Here is a 16035-nt window from a genome sequence, read left to right on the forward strand (position 1 = left end):
GAACGGTATTAACTGAGGGGTAAAAACATTGAAAATAAGATTATATAAGGTTCCTGGGCTGGCATTTTAAACAGTCTGAGAGTGAGGCTGTACAGAATGCTGGACCATGTTCTTTGGGGAGCAGCCCTTCCCTGTTGACAGGATGGCAGAATAGATTTTGTTTGGGGCTGATCAGCATTCTTTTCCTCTGACCTGGGATTCTGCTGGCTTGGAAATCTAGCTTGTTCTAAGACTGGAAATAGTTTCTGCTCCTCCATTTTCCTGTGGAAAAATATTTCATTGAAAAGAAAAAGTCAGTTTCCTATTTAGCTCCTATTTGAAACGTAAGAAAGGGGGGCAGACCATGTGGGCTGTAGGGAAGAACGCAGACCATCAAATACAATGAAATACTGTAAACAGAAGAGCTTGGAAAGGAGACAGTACGTGGACAGAATGGAGCTGTCATGTCAGGGGATAAATGGTCTGAGCAGGTGAGCAGTAGGATTCCTGGTACCTGGTTTGCAGTGGGATGGCCATCGTTCTGTCTGTCCTGCCTCCTGCTTTAGAACCCACTCTGCAGATCTTGGTGATGGGTTAGGTCGAGTCAGAAGTGGCTTGTTTTGAAGCTGAGAATAGCAAAGGAATGAGCAGAACTGGAGGGCTGGTGGAACTGCCCTCCTTTTTTGAGGGGGAAACAAAAATCCTGTCCTGCTTTCAGAAAATGTGCTTGGTGCGTGAAAAAACCTCCGCAGAGCTGCGAGCACGCGACGCAGGGCTGCAACTGCTTGGGGCAGTGCGAGCAAGGAGCCGAGCCCTGGCCGCGGCTGGCATGCTCGCCTGAATTCTTCATTCTCAGATAAGGCTGCGGAGTTTGTGTTCCTGCAGGCAGCAGGGCTGGACTTGAAACCTTCCCTTCTTCAGCACGGGCCAAGGCTGCAGCTCGGCTCTGCTAAGTGGTATTGAATGCCCTTCCCTCTCCTTCTCCCCAGCTGCAGGAGCGCGTGGCCACGTGGCCCCCAGGGGAGGCAGACCAGATAGACTAATGTCAGAGCAAATTTGGGATTCAGCCAGTGTCTGAATGACCCGGTGCTGGCTGGAGGTGCACTGCGTTTATCATTGTTTCCTCCGCCCGGAAGGGAAAGCTGCAGGTAGGCTGATAAAGGGACTGGAAGGTTTGTCCGGCTTCTTTGGAGGTCCGTCAGCCCCTGCATGCTCTCTGCTGAAAGGCTGCTTGGTAATTCCCACTCTGCCTTTCCTATCCACGGGATAAGGTCTGTTTCGCTTTTACTCCATTGATTTAAGCATGCTGGTGTCAGAATAGCCTCGAGCACCTCCAGGCTTTGTGGGGGAGGACCCAGGGCTGGAACAGCAGCCAAAATTTAAAATCAGGATTAGTCTGTTGACACGCACATAAATCAAACAGCCCTCCTATCATAAATCTTTTCTGTGGATTTTTTTCTGCTGTGGCGGTGAAAGCAGTAGGAGCGGTGCAGCAGCCTGGGCTTCCCAGGGTTGGGCTTCAATGTCAAGGCTGTTCTCCTTCACCCCGGGTGGCTGAATGCAGCTCCCCCCTTGGTGAGATCCCTGCAGAGGCTGTAGGGCTGCATGCTTTTTTGTTTCCTTCTTGTGGTTTTCTGACATGGTGGGGTAGCATTTTTATTGTCTTCTGGGGATATCTTTTGCATGGTCAGTTCTTTGTTTCTGAGTCATCTGATTGGTGTTAGCTACATCTGAGACAGCGCTAAAAGCTTCTAAGAAGTCCACTATGCAAGAGGTCTCTGTGGGATACCCTGAGCTGAGGCAGGAGTGGGTAATTAATGCCTTGCGTGATTGTAGAGATGCTCAGGATTGGGAAAGAGTGACTGTGTGGCTGGCTTGCGATCTCAGCTTGTTTCCCTACAGCTCTTTGGTGTCTCCTGCATGGCCAGCAAGAAGCAAATGAGATATTCCAGCAACAGATAACTGTGCTGTGTACACAGTGCTGTCAGGGCAAAGGAGGGGGCTTCTGCACAGATGGATTTAAAAAACTGTACTTTTTATCACTGTAACATAACAGAGAGGTGTGCTTTGAACCACATGATGTGCTTGCTTGTGGGGTTGCTTGCGAGCAATGAGGGTCAGGCAGGAGGAGATGGACCCAGTTATGGTACTTTTAGGGATGTTGAGAAACGCCGTTCTTCTCCGTTTCCTTCTCTGTTCCAATGTGTGAGTGCCTCTTCCCTCTTCTGAAATAATACCTTACTGTGTGTAAAGCTTTGTGTGAGATCACAGGGGTATGCAATCTGCAAACCCTGTAATTTGTTCGCTATATGCCACCCAGTAGCAAGAAAATTGCCCTGAAAAGATTAAGAAAACAGTGTCATGGCTCAGAGGAGCAAGGCATGTGCTTTTTGATAGGAGAGATAATAGAAGACTGTGGAATACTATGGTGACGGTGGGTGGGATATTCACATGAACGTGTGTTGTTTCTCAGGCTGATGTTTTGATCTATCTTCTGTAGTATAAAGCTGTTTTCTCCTTTTTCCTTTCTTAAGGGTAACCAGGAGCCATCAGCAACTCCTGATGCAATGGTGCAGCCATTCACCACAATCCCATTTCCGCCACCCCCACAGAATGGGATTCCCACAGAGTATGGGGTGCCACACACTCAGGACTATGCAGGCCAGACCAGCGAGCACAATCTGACGCTCTACGGAAGCACGCAGCCGCATGGAGAGCAGAGCACGAACACGGCCAGCACGCAGAACGGATCTCTTGCAGTAAGTGCACACGGCTGCCCGGCCAGAAGGGCACAATGCTCTGGGGAAAAGCAGCCTCTGATTAGGCTGCTGTTTCTCAAGCGTGCAGCAAACCAGCAGTAGACTTGAAAGGAGAGACTTGCAAACAAAACGTGGCTTCTGACCTTCCATTACTGGGTTTCCCCTTTTGCATGTTCCCCTTGTAAATTGGTGCCTGCAGAGAACAGTAGTACTTGAAATCATGATCATGGTGGTTTTACCATGGTGGCATAGTCCAAAGACAGTCTCTTACAAAAGTGTTAATTACTTTGTGTTAATTGGCGAATGGTTCAAATAGATGTGATAGAGACAAATTCTGGAGGGTTGACAGTACAAAGAATTAGGGTGAGCACGTGCATCTTAGGTGTAATCCCAATGTGGTTTTGTTTTCAGGAAGCTAACAGAGTAGAAAATGACTTTTCTTTGACTTTCTGAAGACAGCAGGGAGCTTCAGGGAGTTGGGATAGGAGATGAGCTCTCAGTTACTGGTCATCCATTTGCCAAACCAAGATTTTCATCATCTTATATATTTTCTTTCTTCTTTCCATGGCCTGGAACTGGCACTGGGCAACATGCTGGCAGATTATCCCAGGAAAAGCTTTATCCACCCCTTAAGCCACTTGTTAAGACTTAACTTCCTAATAAAGAGCCTTATGGTGAGAGCTTTTGGCGCTCAGGGGCGGATTTAATCTGTTAATGCTTTCAGTTTTACTTGTAGTTGGTGTTTGGGTTGTAGAGATTATTTTTTCCCCTGGTAAGTACTGAATGAATTCAGTGCCAACAGTTGGAGGAACTGATAGTGCTGGCCAGCTCAAGTGTTCAATGGTTCCTGATGTGTGCTTCTGCTCCTTCTGCACTGGGCAGTGGCTGCATGGTTGGCGCCATTGGTCATGACTTCGATAAGAACACCTTGGATTTCTTCCTGGGAATGCCACAATTTTGGCACCTTGAATAAGTACATATTCTGTAAGGCACGTCGGTAGTGTGCAAAAGGAGCTTAGGGTGCCTTGCTTGGCAAAAAAAAGTAGATAAGGAAGGACCACACAGGAAATAAAACTAAGAGCTGATGCAGTGTGCAGAAATGGAAGTCATCATTTTAGCACCAGATTGTCCAATACCATTCCAACATGTAAGATTTGGGTTGCCCATCTCCAGCAAACAACTGCCTCAGGCACTGCCAGTTGGATGAGGAAGCTGGAAACATGGAATAAAAAACAGGGCAGCGGCTTTCCCCGTGTGTTTTTGCTGTTCCCATCCTTGTCCAGAGCTTAAGAGCATTTCTTTTTAATGGAAATGATGTTAGCCTTGACCTTGGATGTAAGCTCTTGCCAGCCTTCCTGCTCCTCTTCCATATTAGGAGCCATCTCTGTGGCTCTGCAGGGCTGAGCTCTGTGTTTCATCAACTAATGCTGGCTCCAAGGAGCCCACAGCCTGTGGCTAGCCTGCGAGGAGGGACTGGGAGCCCATCTGTGTGGGAGGGAGTGTTGCTGGGAGACTGCTGGCAGGCAGCGGTGTTGCCAGGAGGCTGTGGAAGGAGCCTGACTGGCAGGGGGTTATCCTAGAAACAGGCTGAATAACACACAGCACTTGTACTGCTGTTGGAAACAGGTGTGCACGTCTGGAGTGACTGTTTGATGTGGTTAAAGACGTGCAAGCTGAGCATGCAGAGTCAGGCTTGTAGCCGTAGCTGGCTGGGAAAGGCTAGGGGCACACACAAGGGCATTGCTGTGGCTGCTCTGCCTGGGACTGATCAAACCCAGAGCATCCCACATGGTGGCACATGAAGAAACCTGTGGGAGCAGGGTAAATTGCCTCAGCCATGGGCTTTTCTCACACCAGACTTTCACATCCACTTGGATCTTCCAAGTCTCTTTATCTTTCTGTCTAGGAGTCCTCTATGAAGTTATTTTCATTTTGTGGGCTGCCTTAGGATGTAATTCCTTGTAACTTTTCTTCTCCTCAGTATGCTGATTAATGATGTAGGACCTAGGGGAAGCAAGAAGGCTTAGTAGTTACTCAATTTAAAGAATGCTGTTAAAATACAGCAAAACAGGTTGGTTATTTCATCTTAAACATCTACAGCTAATGTTAAGCATTTTGTCCATCACGTGTGTTGGCTATTACTTGTTTGACACATATGGATTAGACTGTTATGCTTTAAGGCATCTTCTCCTTTAACCATTTTACCATCTTGCTCAAACAACAGTGCTAACTTTAATAGAGCAAAAAGCTGTCATGGGTGAGGAATGAGCCTTCCCTCCCATTGCTGTGACTGACAAGCACAGCTGCTGTCACGTGTGTGAAGGCGATACCCCAGACTCAACAGCCAGTGGATTTTTTAGCTGCTGACTTGAAGCTTGTGCTCCCATGGGATGATTCAGAAATTCCTTCAGCCGAACAGATAAGTTCCCTGCTTGCTTTTAAGAACAAGGCCTGTGACTGGTCGTGTTGGCAGGACAGAGGGAGATAGCAAAAGGTGTGGTCAGATAGGGACCTTTCCTGCTTTTCAGGCTGATAACCTTTAGGGTAATTGCAGAAGTAACAAAGAACATGGGAGTAGTTTAAAGGTCACTAATAGAAAGTGGGCTTGATCTCGTTGGTAGGATGTTACACAGCAGAGTAATGTGGTCTGTAAAAGGGTCCTTAAAACACAGGGTTGGAGCACCTTTTCATAGAAACTTGGCTAGTTAGCTAGAATGATTTGAGATTAGTGGTAGTGTCTGAGTGAAAAGACAGTGCTCTGGGAGCCTGAGGTCAATGATCAGCAGTGAACTTATGTAAAATAAATTTGAGAGCCGAAGTCCGTGCCTTCATACGCAGTCTAAAATCCTGAACAAAGGGGACTGACTGGTTGGTGTCATGAGCTGAGGATGAGCTTGGTTATGGAGGTTTGAATGTAGTGGAAAGCATTTGGAGTCTCAGGATTGGGGCATAGAAAAGAAATTGGCACAATAGTTGGTGTAATATAAACAGCTTCATATTTTGGAATCTCTATTTTAGGACCAGGTCTCATCTGTGAGGCTTTGTTTCTAGCCTGGCATGTGGCAGGAAGACCTCTCAGTCTTCATGTCCAAGCATCTGTCCTTTCTCTTGATACTGTCCCAAAGCACAGCTGAAAGACCTGGATTAAAAATAGGCTGAGGTACAGGACCTTATTTGGCTTACTTGGTCTGCCTGTTGCAGCCCTTCTCTTAAACAGTTGACGCTCAGCATTTCACTTATGATGCTGGGCTGCCTGGTTTCTTCCCCCTTCCCCCTTCTTGGTTTACCTTGATGCTCTTATCCCTAATGGAAACACCCAGCACAGTTAGCTGCAAGGGGAGATGCTAATTAGGCTGCAGTACCTCTGGCAGCTGAGCTGATCTAAGAGATTCACTGCTGTCAGAAAGGAGAGATCTGGCTCCAAGCGCAAACTCCCACTCCTATTTACTGTCTCTGGCATTCCTTACGTGAGCCACTTTAATTCACTGACCTGGCAGAAAGCTGTCCAATTCTTTTGCTGGATTAATGAATTAGAGCAGCTCTTGGAGGGATCCAGCAAATGCTGTTGTTGCAAGGTAAGCGTGTGGAGAGCATGGCCAGAAGCCGAGAGCAATTGTCAGCTCTCTGCATCTCCTGGTACTCTACCCGCAGAGGGAAGATTAATCATCTGCTGAACTAAAAAAGCTTGCTTGATAGTAAATGCAATGCACTTACTACTGCAAGCTGATTATTCAACTTGTTTCTCTTGTTAATGTCAGAGGGAAGAATTTGTATGTCTGTATAAATTATGGAATGCAGCTGGAGGTATAGAAGTAGAGGAATAAGTTTATGTAAATTACTTCACTTGAAAATGGCAGGTGCTGTCGCCTTGGTGTTACATTGTCATGAACCAGTATAAAGCATTATTTAATTACAGAGCATCGTGTCTCTGCTTCTTGATGTGCTGTACTGAAATGTATTTAACTCATCCACTATGCCATAAAGGGATATTGATTTTCATATTCTCAAAGAAGACACATTTGTGGTGGGGGGCCCATATGTGTCATGTTCAGAAGCAAGGATAGGGAACGTGCTTGGTCATCTGGCTGTGCCTTGTACATCTAGTAAGGGCTTAGAAAGAAGAGAGCCAACAACACCAAGGATTCCTCAATTGACTTTTGCAACACATGGAAGATGTTATAATGATGACTTCCCCTTGGGTGTTTCTTGTCCAGACTGAATTTGCAGAATTTTCCTCTAATTACTTTTCATCCCTTTAGTAATTAAAACAATTGCTATGTGACGTACTTCAGGTGAAGAATATGTTTAATGAATATCATCAGTTATTTTCTGATACCTCTGAGCAGGTAGACATGAGGAAGAACTAGCTTCAAATAAGTAGTTTGCTGCTGATTGTTTGGCCAACTCAGCTTAGAAATTGCTGTCTTGAGGTTGCAAACCCTGACATTTAACATCAAGAGTTTGCTTTGACTATGAGGCAGGTTGTCAGCACTTGCAGACTTGTGTCTAGTGAGGCAGATTTAAAAATGAGAAATGGGAAATAAATCAACAAATATCATTACGTTAGAGTATATAGCAGTGGTAATTCTGTGAATCTCTCGAAGGTTTTAGCAGATCTAGCAGAAGTACAGTGATGATGAAAGGGATGTAGCAGATTTTTTATGTGAAGAAATGAAATCTTCGCTTACAGAAAGAGCTGTCAGGAATAAAGGTCTATGACAAGTACAGAGAAGATTGGATGGTAAGGCAACTAAAATATGGAGCTTTCCCATTTTCACTTACTAGGATGCAGGTGGGAAATAACTGGGTGCCATGTATGAAAAAAAAGAGCAGGGTTTACTGCTTATTTTTTCCATATAATGAAGAAATTAGCATTGCAGCTCTTGTCCACAGGATGCTTTGCAAGTTGAGACATCAGTTGGCTTAGTTTGCTGGAGGAAAGTCAGCGAGCATTTACTGTGTTCTTGCGTCCTTCCACAGATGCCACACTTTTGGCTGCTATTAGAAAGAAGATAATGGGCTGGATGGATCTTAAGTCTGTCACTGTGTGGCACTTCTTCTGCCACTGTCAATGGAGCAGTGACCACTAGCTTGGGAACATTTGCTGTCTCTTTCACCTTGTCAGGGCATCCCTGTTTTGCGAGGAATGGGCTGGAACTGCTCACAAAAGGTTTGACAATCTGATCAGCAGAGCAGGCCTTTCAGGGGGCTCCATTTCACCACTTCGTTGAGAGGGGAAAGAAAAAGAAAAAAAGCACTAAAGAGTACTGTTAGAAATACCCATCTTTGAGTTGAAAATGTTACTGGACACATCAGAGGTATTGTGCAGCATAGCAAAGCTCCCTATGTGCTTTCCTATGTTAGGTTTGTGTTCTGTGAGGTATGTCTTTCATGAGGAAAGTGAATAAAATGACTTAAGTTTCATAATGTCTGAAAATAGGTAACTAACAAAAAAAAATCAGATTCACCTAACTGTGTGGAAAATAGTAAAAAGCCTTATATATGTTAATTGGTATGTTAGAGTTTTTGGTTCTGTTTTTTTAGCATACAGAATATTTGGGATAATGGTTAATTGTGCAGTAAGTAGCCCCCAATTTTTTTTTAATATAACACTGCGGGCATCTCTGAAAAAACAAGTACATGGATATAAATGTAAAATTGTATTTACTGCTGTTGAAAAGTCATAATTAGCCTTATGGTCTTCTGTCTTCTGAACAAATGTTTAAGCAACTGAAGTTCCCATGGCATTTGCTATTGGATGTGTGGGACCTCAAACCTACTTTAGTAGAGTGTGGTGGGGAAGGAGATGGATTTTGTGTCTGAGGCCTAATTCTTCACTTGTTTTTCCATGAAATCTCCTCAGTGGGTATCTCTTCATTGGGGGTGACTGGTTGTTTTGACACGTGTTCTTCACTAGAAGTTGTAGAGATTTTTCCACATTATCTGTTCTGCTCATATTTTTTGTCAGTATCTGTTCCACATGCTCTGCTTCACTGTGGGAAGATTGCCTTCTCCCAGTTGTAGCTTTTGGTCCTTGTCTCCACAGTTCTTCAAGCTCTTGATCCAAACAAGGGTTGGGTGTTTGGTTTTGGCTTTTTTTGGATCCAAGACTGATTGAGGAGCAGTGGAGTGAGCACAGTCTGTCTCCTAGATTTTGTAAGCCACCCAAATCCCCTTTTAAATATAGTTATTAGTTACAGTTTGTATTTTGTAAATATTTTCTTTGCAATGATTTATGCCTCTTAACCTCCTCAGTATGATTCACAACATTTTGGACCGCCTGCTTCCTGGGTGAGAGAATGGGGGGTTGTTTTTTGTTTGTCTGGAACTTGGATCTGAAGCGGTTCCAGTTCTAGAAGCAAGTGGGAGATGGAAACAGAATGTGCTGGTATTAATAATCTCTGTGTTGGTGTGTTGCAGCAGTGCTTGTCTGCCTCGCTGGGGAGGCATCCCTCTGTCTGGCCATTCAGATGGAGATCTGCTCGGAGCTCAGGTGGTGCTGGAGCCCCTGCCTCCCTGCTGCTGAGGGGAAATCCTCAGCAATTAGTTGTTCATCACCTGCATTAGGATAGAGGAGACTAGTTGAGTGGTGGGAAGGTGGTTGTAGAGCTGCCCCAAACCTTTTGGACCACTCTCATGTTGCCAGGCGTCCTCCTCCCCTTTTGCATGTGTACGTGCACGACTATAATCCGTGCTTCTCTTTGCAGCTGCCTTTTCTTCCTTAGGGTTTCCTTGCTGCTGGCAGGCGTAAGGAAGGAGCTGACCTGGGGACACAGGCAGCAAGGAGTTAAAAGTGAAGCACATGCTTTGCTGTCCCAAACTCTGATGTGCTTCTTGTGACCTTGAGCAGAGCTCAAAGTGTTCCTGTGCAGGCATGAATGGCATTATCACCTGCATCAGTGCATGTTACACGGGCTATGCTGAGGAGGTGCAGTGAATCCAGTACTGCTCCTAAATGTGAGACCTTTGCTGCAGCCTGTCTGTATAGCCTGATGAGAGGCTTTGGGACCTAGGGAATGCATATTAGTGCCCTTCTGAGCTGACTCTCTACAGATGGGAGAGGTTACTTTCTTCATGGGAAGTGCTGACACAAGGCCAGAAGGAGCTTGAATACCTTGGGCAGGAGTCAAGGTGGGGAGTGAGCATTTGGTGAAATGAGGGCTTTCATCATCTGGTTTGGTCAGGGTAGCACAGCTGCCAGGCTCTGTTGTGTGGTGCCTGAGAACAGGCTCCAGGCCCTTCCTTTCATCTCCCTCCTAATGAACTAAGCCAAGGAATAACTGTAAAAGGAAAAAAAAAATCTGAAGAGACTGGTTTTTTCATTTACGTTGTAGCTGAATGTGTGGCAGTGGACAAATGTACTGAGCTAATGTTACAGTGGTGGAAAGTTCAAATCTTACCTTAGGGCCATGGATGATAGAGATGAGAGAGCTACAGCATAGGGAAGACGATATTTAATTTTATACTACTACTGAAAAATTAGGCTATGTGAAAGCATGAAAAGCATTTGGAGTCTCTCAGTGCAGTTAAAAAAGAGTGGACCAAGATGCCTTTTTTCCTTCTGTCATTTCTTCTCTTTGAAGCATTTGTCTCACTGTACACGTCTCACGTGCTGCAGAATGACTCCTGTGTGGCAGCAGCTCTCTGCCATATGCAGGAACAGCTGTGAGTGCTTTTGAGCAGGCCACTGTGCATGATACATTGCACCCTTGGTAAGAAAGGAGTTCTGCCCTCTGCCTGGGAACAAATGCAAGGGAGAGGAGTGCAAACAGCACTATGGCTTCCTCCCCTGTGGAAACAGCAGATGCAGTCCTGCGCAACCTCTGTTTTAACATAGCTGTCCCTTTTAGCAGGAGTATTGGTGATTTTTGGGAGTTACTTTGGAGTAGTCACTTGCAGGTGTTGTATGCAGTGGTGGTAGATAAGCTACTCCTGTGTTTTGTCCATCTTGGACAGATTTGCCCTGAGGAGCAGAGGACTCTGATGGAGGCATAAAAATAAAACCACCAAGTAGCGTGGTGTGATTTAATTGCAAGCCAGCTGCATTGATTCCTCCCCTAGGGTGACTCTCTAGGAGTTTGGAGAGCCTTTTTGTCATAGAGGTGAGGGAAGGAGAAGAGGTCGAACATGTGGGGGACAGCTTTTGGGTAAGATCAAAAGGAACTTTCTAAAGTTTTTTTTTTTTTTTTTTTTTCAAAAATTTGATGCTTGGGGAATGAATGAGTCTTAGACAAACAAAAATACTTCATTCTACAAGGCTTCTCCTAAGATTTGCACAGCTATGGGAAGTAGACATACTTGTCAGGGCAGTATTGTCATTCTTCCTATCATAGATAATTTATGTTAACCAGATCAAACATGTTTTGTGCTGTAAGCACAGCTCTACTGAAATGAGATGGAAAGTTGCCACTGCTCTGCTCAGACTGGCAAGACCCCAGTGCTTACTGTTTGCTTGCTCTTGTCTTCATATATACACTTGCTTTGTAATCATTCTGCGAGTTCAAGGTCATATTTTAAGTGGTATTTCTGAGCAGAAGATACTTTCTTAGTGTTGCCAATTAAGTTTGTCTGTGAAGAGATGTTTCCAAATGTTTGTGAAGTGTTGTATACTGAATGATGTGCAGAGCAGCCTAGCAAGTCCAGTCAGTGGTTGGGGAATTGGTGTGGGCAACTCCCCTCAGATTACTTTCATCTTTGGTACATAAATTGCGTATTTAAAACAGAAGGAAAAAAGGACCCAAACCAGCAAAAACCTCACTCCTTATGTCTTTAAGGCCCACATGTTTTCTTGAAAGTGCCTTTAAAAGACTGACTCTTGGCAATTACAGTCCTTGCCTTATTGTAGGACTTTTTACTTGATAGGTTAAGGAGGAAGTCAGGTTGGCATCTAAAGAGTTGAAATGGCACTTAAAAGTGCATCACACAGGTAGTCAAAGCTTAACTCCTAGGAGTCAGAGGCAAGCGGCAGGAGACAGAGTGAGTGGGTGGGTGCTCTTTGAATACCTTGGCCTGTCAGTGAATGCAGTTGGAAAGGGACAAGAGCAATAAAACCAACTAAATTGTAGTCTGCTTTGTTCTGTGGCTCTGAGGTTTTGAGGTCATCTTTCTGACTAAAGTGTGAAAAATGCTATTTTCTCATCAAGCCATTTTGCAAAGGGGCCATGCCTTTATATCTGGGGCTGTGCTCAAATTTTAGCACTTTTCACTCTAAGCTCACACAAGCGGCTGAGGTTCTATTCCCTACTTCTCTCCTGCCAGTAATCGTTGTGCAGGCATTAGGACTCTCACCTGGCACACAGATCTCCCTTATTCCTCTGCCTGCTTCTTGTACTTTTTCTGTTAACAAATACCCCTGGTGTACCCCTTGACCTCTCTTGGCCATGCTAGTCAGCGCTTGAGAAGAGTGGAACAAGTCACCTTTCTTAGCTGTGGAATTGGTAGCAAAAAGCAGCACTTGGAGTTTTTATAAATCTTGCAGTGGTGAAAACTGTTTCCTGTTCCTGGGCTCACTTAAATGTATGTGAAAAGTTAATCAGAGACATCCGTAAGCTGTTCCTATATGGATTTTACCATTTAATTATAGATCTTCTTTTAGGGTAATGTTTCTCTGAAGGGAGCTTGACAGAGCAGATGCCGTTTTGCCTCGGGATGCACTTCTGGTATTGGCCCGGTGAAGAGCTGCCACTTCAGCTGTGGGATTTTGATGATTGCATGAACATCCTGCCACATGAGATTAGAGTGGCAGTGCTACCTCCCAGCTCCAGGATATGAAAGATCTGTCTCTTCATTAGAGCTTTCATATGGTGGCAGCTGAAGTGAGGAAGAACAGGCTAAAAGAGAGAAGCAATTTAAGAAAACCACAGACAAATCTACTAAGCTGGAAGGTGATAGGAGGGGAGGGAGGCTGAGATCTCATTAGTGTTTACTCGTGGAAAGGGAGGGGAAGAACAACAGATCGATTGTTAAGTGCTACTGGGTGTATCAAAATAATTGTCAGGTGCTAGATAGCTCCATTGCAAGTGCAGTGCTAATACCTAAGAATGGGCAGACAAGACATGTGAAAGGAAATTGTGTGATTTCTGCTCATGCGCACACTTTTTTCTTTTCTGATTTCAGCAGACAGAAGGAGGGGCACAGACAGATGGACAGCAATCACAGACACAGAACAGTGAGAATACTGAGAGCAAATCCACTCCAAAACGACTTCATGTGTCTAACATTCCCTTCCGCTTTCGAGATCCTGACCTTCGGCAGATGTTTGGGGTAAGTTACGAACGCCTCTGCAGGCATGGCAGATTCTCCTTCTCCACAGGTGGGACAGCTGGTGCTGTGTATTTGTGTGATCGAAAAGCCCTTCCTCCTCAGTTTAGTCAGCACACTTTAATATATTTGCAGGATTAGGACAATTGATAGTGTTTAACTTAGCTGGTAAATACACGAGAACTATAACAGTGTTCTTGCTATTGAGATGTTCATAGAATCATAAAATGGTTTGGGTTGGAAGGGACCTTAAAGATCATCCAGTTCAAACACCCCTACTATAGACTGGTACATCTTTCACTAGATGTGCTTAGAGCTCAATCCAGCCTGGCTCTGAGCACCTCCAGGGATGGGGCATACATTACTGCTTGGGGCAACCCACAACTTCTCTGAGCAGTGTAATATAACAATTGGTGTGGGAAAAAAAAAACCAAACAAAATGAAACCTCACCTTATTTCTGAGTATAGGCCAGGATTAAACACCGACTTGCAAAGCACTGTTTTTCAGTTGCATTAGAAACATGTTGAAGTATTTCTTTCCACGTGATCTATTTCTGTGATGAAAGGTGGCTGCAAACAATTTGCCAAGCAGTGATTGCATGCAGAAAAGCTAGTGCAAGTCAGATGGTGTTTTATATTGTATATGATATACCTTCCATTTCTTTTGTCCACATAGTTTTTCTTCCCTAATCCTTGGATGCTATTCATGATTCTTGATTTTTAAGCTCTTAGAGGAAGAATTGTTTATGTGAGTACATGTGGTGATTAATTCCATGTGAGTATGGATAAACGAGCTGGATGTCTCATGACCTAACCTTCAGGTGAAGTTATCTATATGTCATATCATCATCAGGGAATATTTGACTTGTTGATATAATTATAATATGATCCTTGGTTGATGGCATGTTTTAAAGTATTCAGAAACATTTATTATTATTTCTGCTGCCTTTTTAATGTGCAGTCCAAAGAATCAAAGTCAGGAAAGCCCAAAGCTCTTGTCACCTTAGGCTTGGAGTGTATACCTTGGTCCTCACTCACAGCAGCTGCTCCTCCAAATCCTGCAGTATTTCTGTTTCAGTTGTTGCATCTCCTGAGCCATCTGTGTGGGTGTGTATGCATGCACAAAGGCACACACTTGAATGCAGAGTAGTGTTGCAGTATTGTAAATGTATCTAATTCATGGACTTCAGTGCTATAAATGAGAGAAGAATTTGGCTTATCTGTCTGTAGCTTGGACAGTACAAAAGGAACAAAACAGTGGTCAAAATGCAGAAGGGTAAGGCTGCTATTCAGAGGGACCTGGCCAGGCTGAAGAAATGGGCTGAGGGAAATGTCAATGTACTCAACAAGAGTGAATTTCATGCCTTTCTACATACTCAGCTTTCTGTCAGCCAGGCTCCTCAGTCCCTTTCTGCAGCACTGTTCTCCAGAATCCCATTCTCTTATCTGACATATCTTGTATGTCAGTACATCCAAGGTTACCCCATCCCAGGTGCAGAATCTGGCACTTGTCCTTGTTAAATTTCATATGGTTGGTGATTGCCCAGCCCTCTAATTTGTCTAGGTCTCTTTCCAGGGCCTCTCTGCCTTTGATTTATCAATTAGATACTGGGAAAATGTTAGGTTTTTTGTGAGGATGCTGAAACAGTGGAACACATTGCCCAGATGAGTTGTGGAACCTCCATCCTTGAAAGTATCTGACTTGACTGGACACAACCGGGTCAAAAAGATCTCATTATGCCTGCTGTGAGCAGGGGATGCACCAAATGACCTCTGGAGTCAATCCCCAGCCAAAACCATGGATCTGTAATTCTGGTGCAAGAGGCCTGGGTTTGCTTCCATGTTGTTCATACCTTAGATTATTGTTATAGCCTTGATGCCTGTGGGAATGTTTTCAGAATTAAACTCATCTCCTGGCAGTCTGTGATTGCTGAATCTTCTGCTCTGCTTTGTGGTTTTCCTAGCCTGCTCTTTGCTGTTGCAGGGCTGCGCAGTAGGCAGTTCCGTCCGGTTTGGACAAATGGTTGCTGAAATCACAGCCAGTTCTTGGACCACCTGCTACAATCTGTATTTATCACATCCTGCTCTGTGCTACGGCTGCTCCCCTCTCCTGGGAGCTGCATCGCTTACATAGTGTTCCCCATTGCTGTCCCTTCTCCTGGGACTGCTTAATTGGCAGCTAGCCCTTTTCACACTTGCTCACCTTGATGCTTTTCTGCCATGTGCTCCTGGTGTAGGAGACTTGGGTGAGATGGAAATGACAAAGACATCCCTGTCCTGGTGGCTTTTGCCTGTGCTTTGCAGATTGGGACACCAAGGCAGTTTAAATGAACTGCTGTCCTAAGAAGTGACTTGTAGAAAATGCACCCTAACTACTTGCTTTAAGATTTCTTCTCCTTTTTTGGGCCTACATGGTGCCCTTTTTGTGCATAGGAGGAATGGGGAATAATGCTATATGAATTGGTTTCTGGTGTTCCTCTAGTGTTTATTTTTTCTCTAAACATGATCTCATCTCAAGTTCCAGCACACTGATGTGATTTTAACTGGGTAAATGATAATTCCTTGTAAAACTTTTTGGTAGCTCACCTGGCCCTGTGGTTGCTGGGAGTTATGTCTGCCAGCAGAGTGTTCATTTCCTGGGACACGTAACACCCCATGTGCCATTTTTCTGTAATAGAGAACTTTGCTGCTTTGCCAAGGAAATAATGAATGATTCTTGCACATCTTCTTTTTTCTTTCAGTATTCTTCTCTCAGCATGCTCATAGCCTCGAGCAGGAGAGCATGCTCTCTGAATCCTGCTTGCTCCTATTTCTTTTTCAGGATCAGGATGCTTTCCTTTGGGTGACTCACTGAAACCTACCCTTACTCCTAAAGGGGACTCATGGTTGTCTGAGTCTTCAGCTGTGACTAGCCTGTAACCCCCATCTTCTCCCTCTCCCTTCTGTGTGTCAGGTCACATCTCCTCAACGTCATTACTGAGAGACTCAAAATCCTTGCCTGGAGTGATTTTCCCAAGCTACTGTACAAAGAGGGAAA

General features: G+C 44.6%; 1 protein-coding gene across 14 annotated transcripts in view; it reads left to right on the forward strand.

Annotated features, from left to right (window-relative positions):
* RBFOX2 (RNA binding fox-1 homolog 2) overlaps positions 1 to 16035 on the forward strand; it is a 170971-nt gene that overhangs the window by 107706 nt on the left and 47230 nt on the right. For 12 of the 14 annotated variants that reach the window (XR_010362439.1, XR_010362440.1, XM_064420355.1 and 9 more), the window contains 2 exons: positions 2514 to 2738; positions 12855 to 13001. Coding sequence is in view for 12 of the 14 variants with exons in the window: in XM_064420355.1 (XP_064276425.1) it covers positions 2514 to 2738; positions 12855 to 13001 (372 nt within the window). In the remaining 2 variants the exon portion in view is untranslated. Of the gene's footprint in view, positions 1 to 968; positions 1128 to 1413; positions 1555 to 2513; positions 2739 to 12854; positions 13002 to 16035 lie in introns of those variants that run through there. The other 2 variants (XM_064420364.1, XM_064420363.1) reach the window with 2 other exon arrangements.

This window comes from Passer domesticus, chromosome 5, assembly GCF_036417665.1.
Source record: "Passer domesticus isolate bPasDom1 chromosome 5, bPasDom1.hap1, whole genome shotgun sequence".
NCBI classification, from domain to species: Eukaryota; Metazoa; Chordata; class Aves; order Passeriformes; family Passeridae; genus Passer; species Passer domesticus.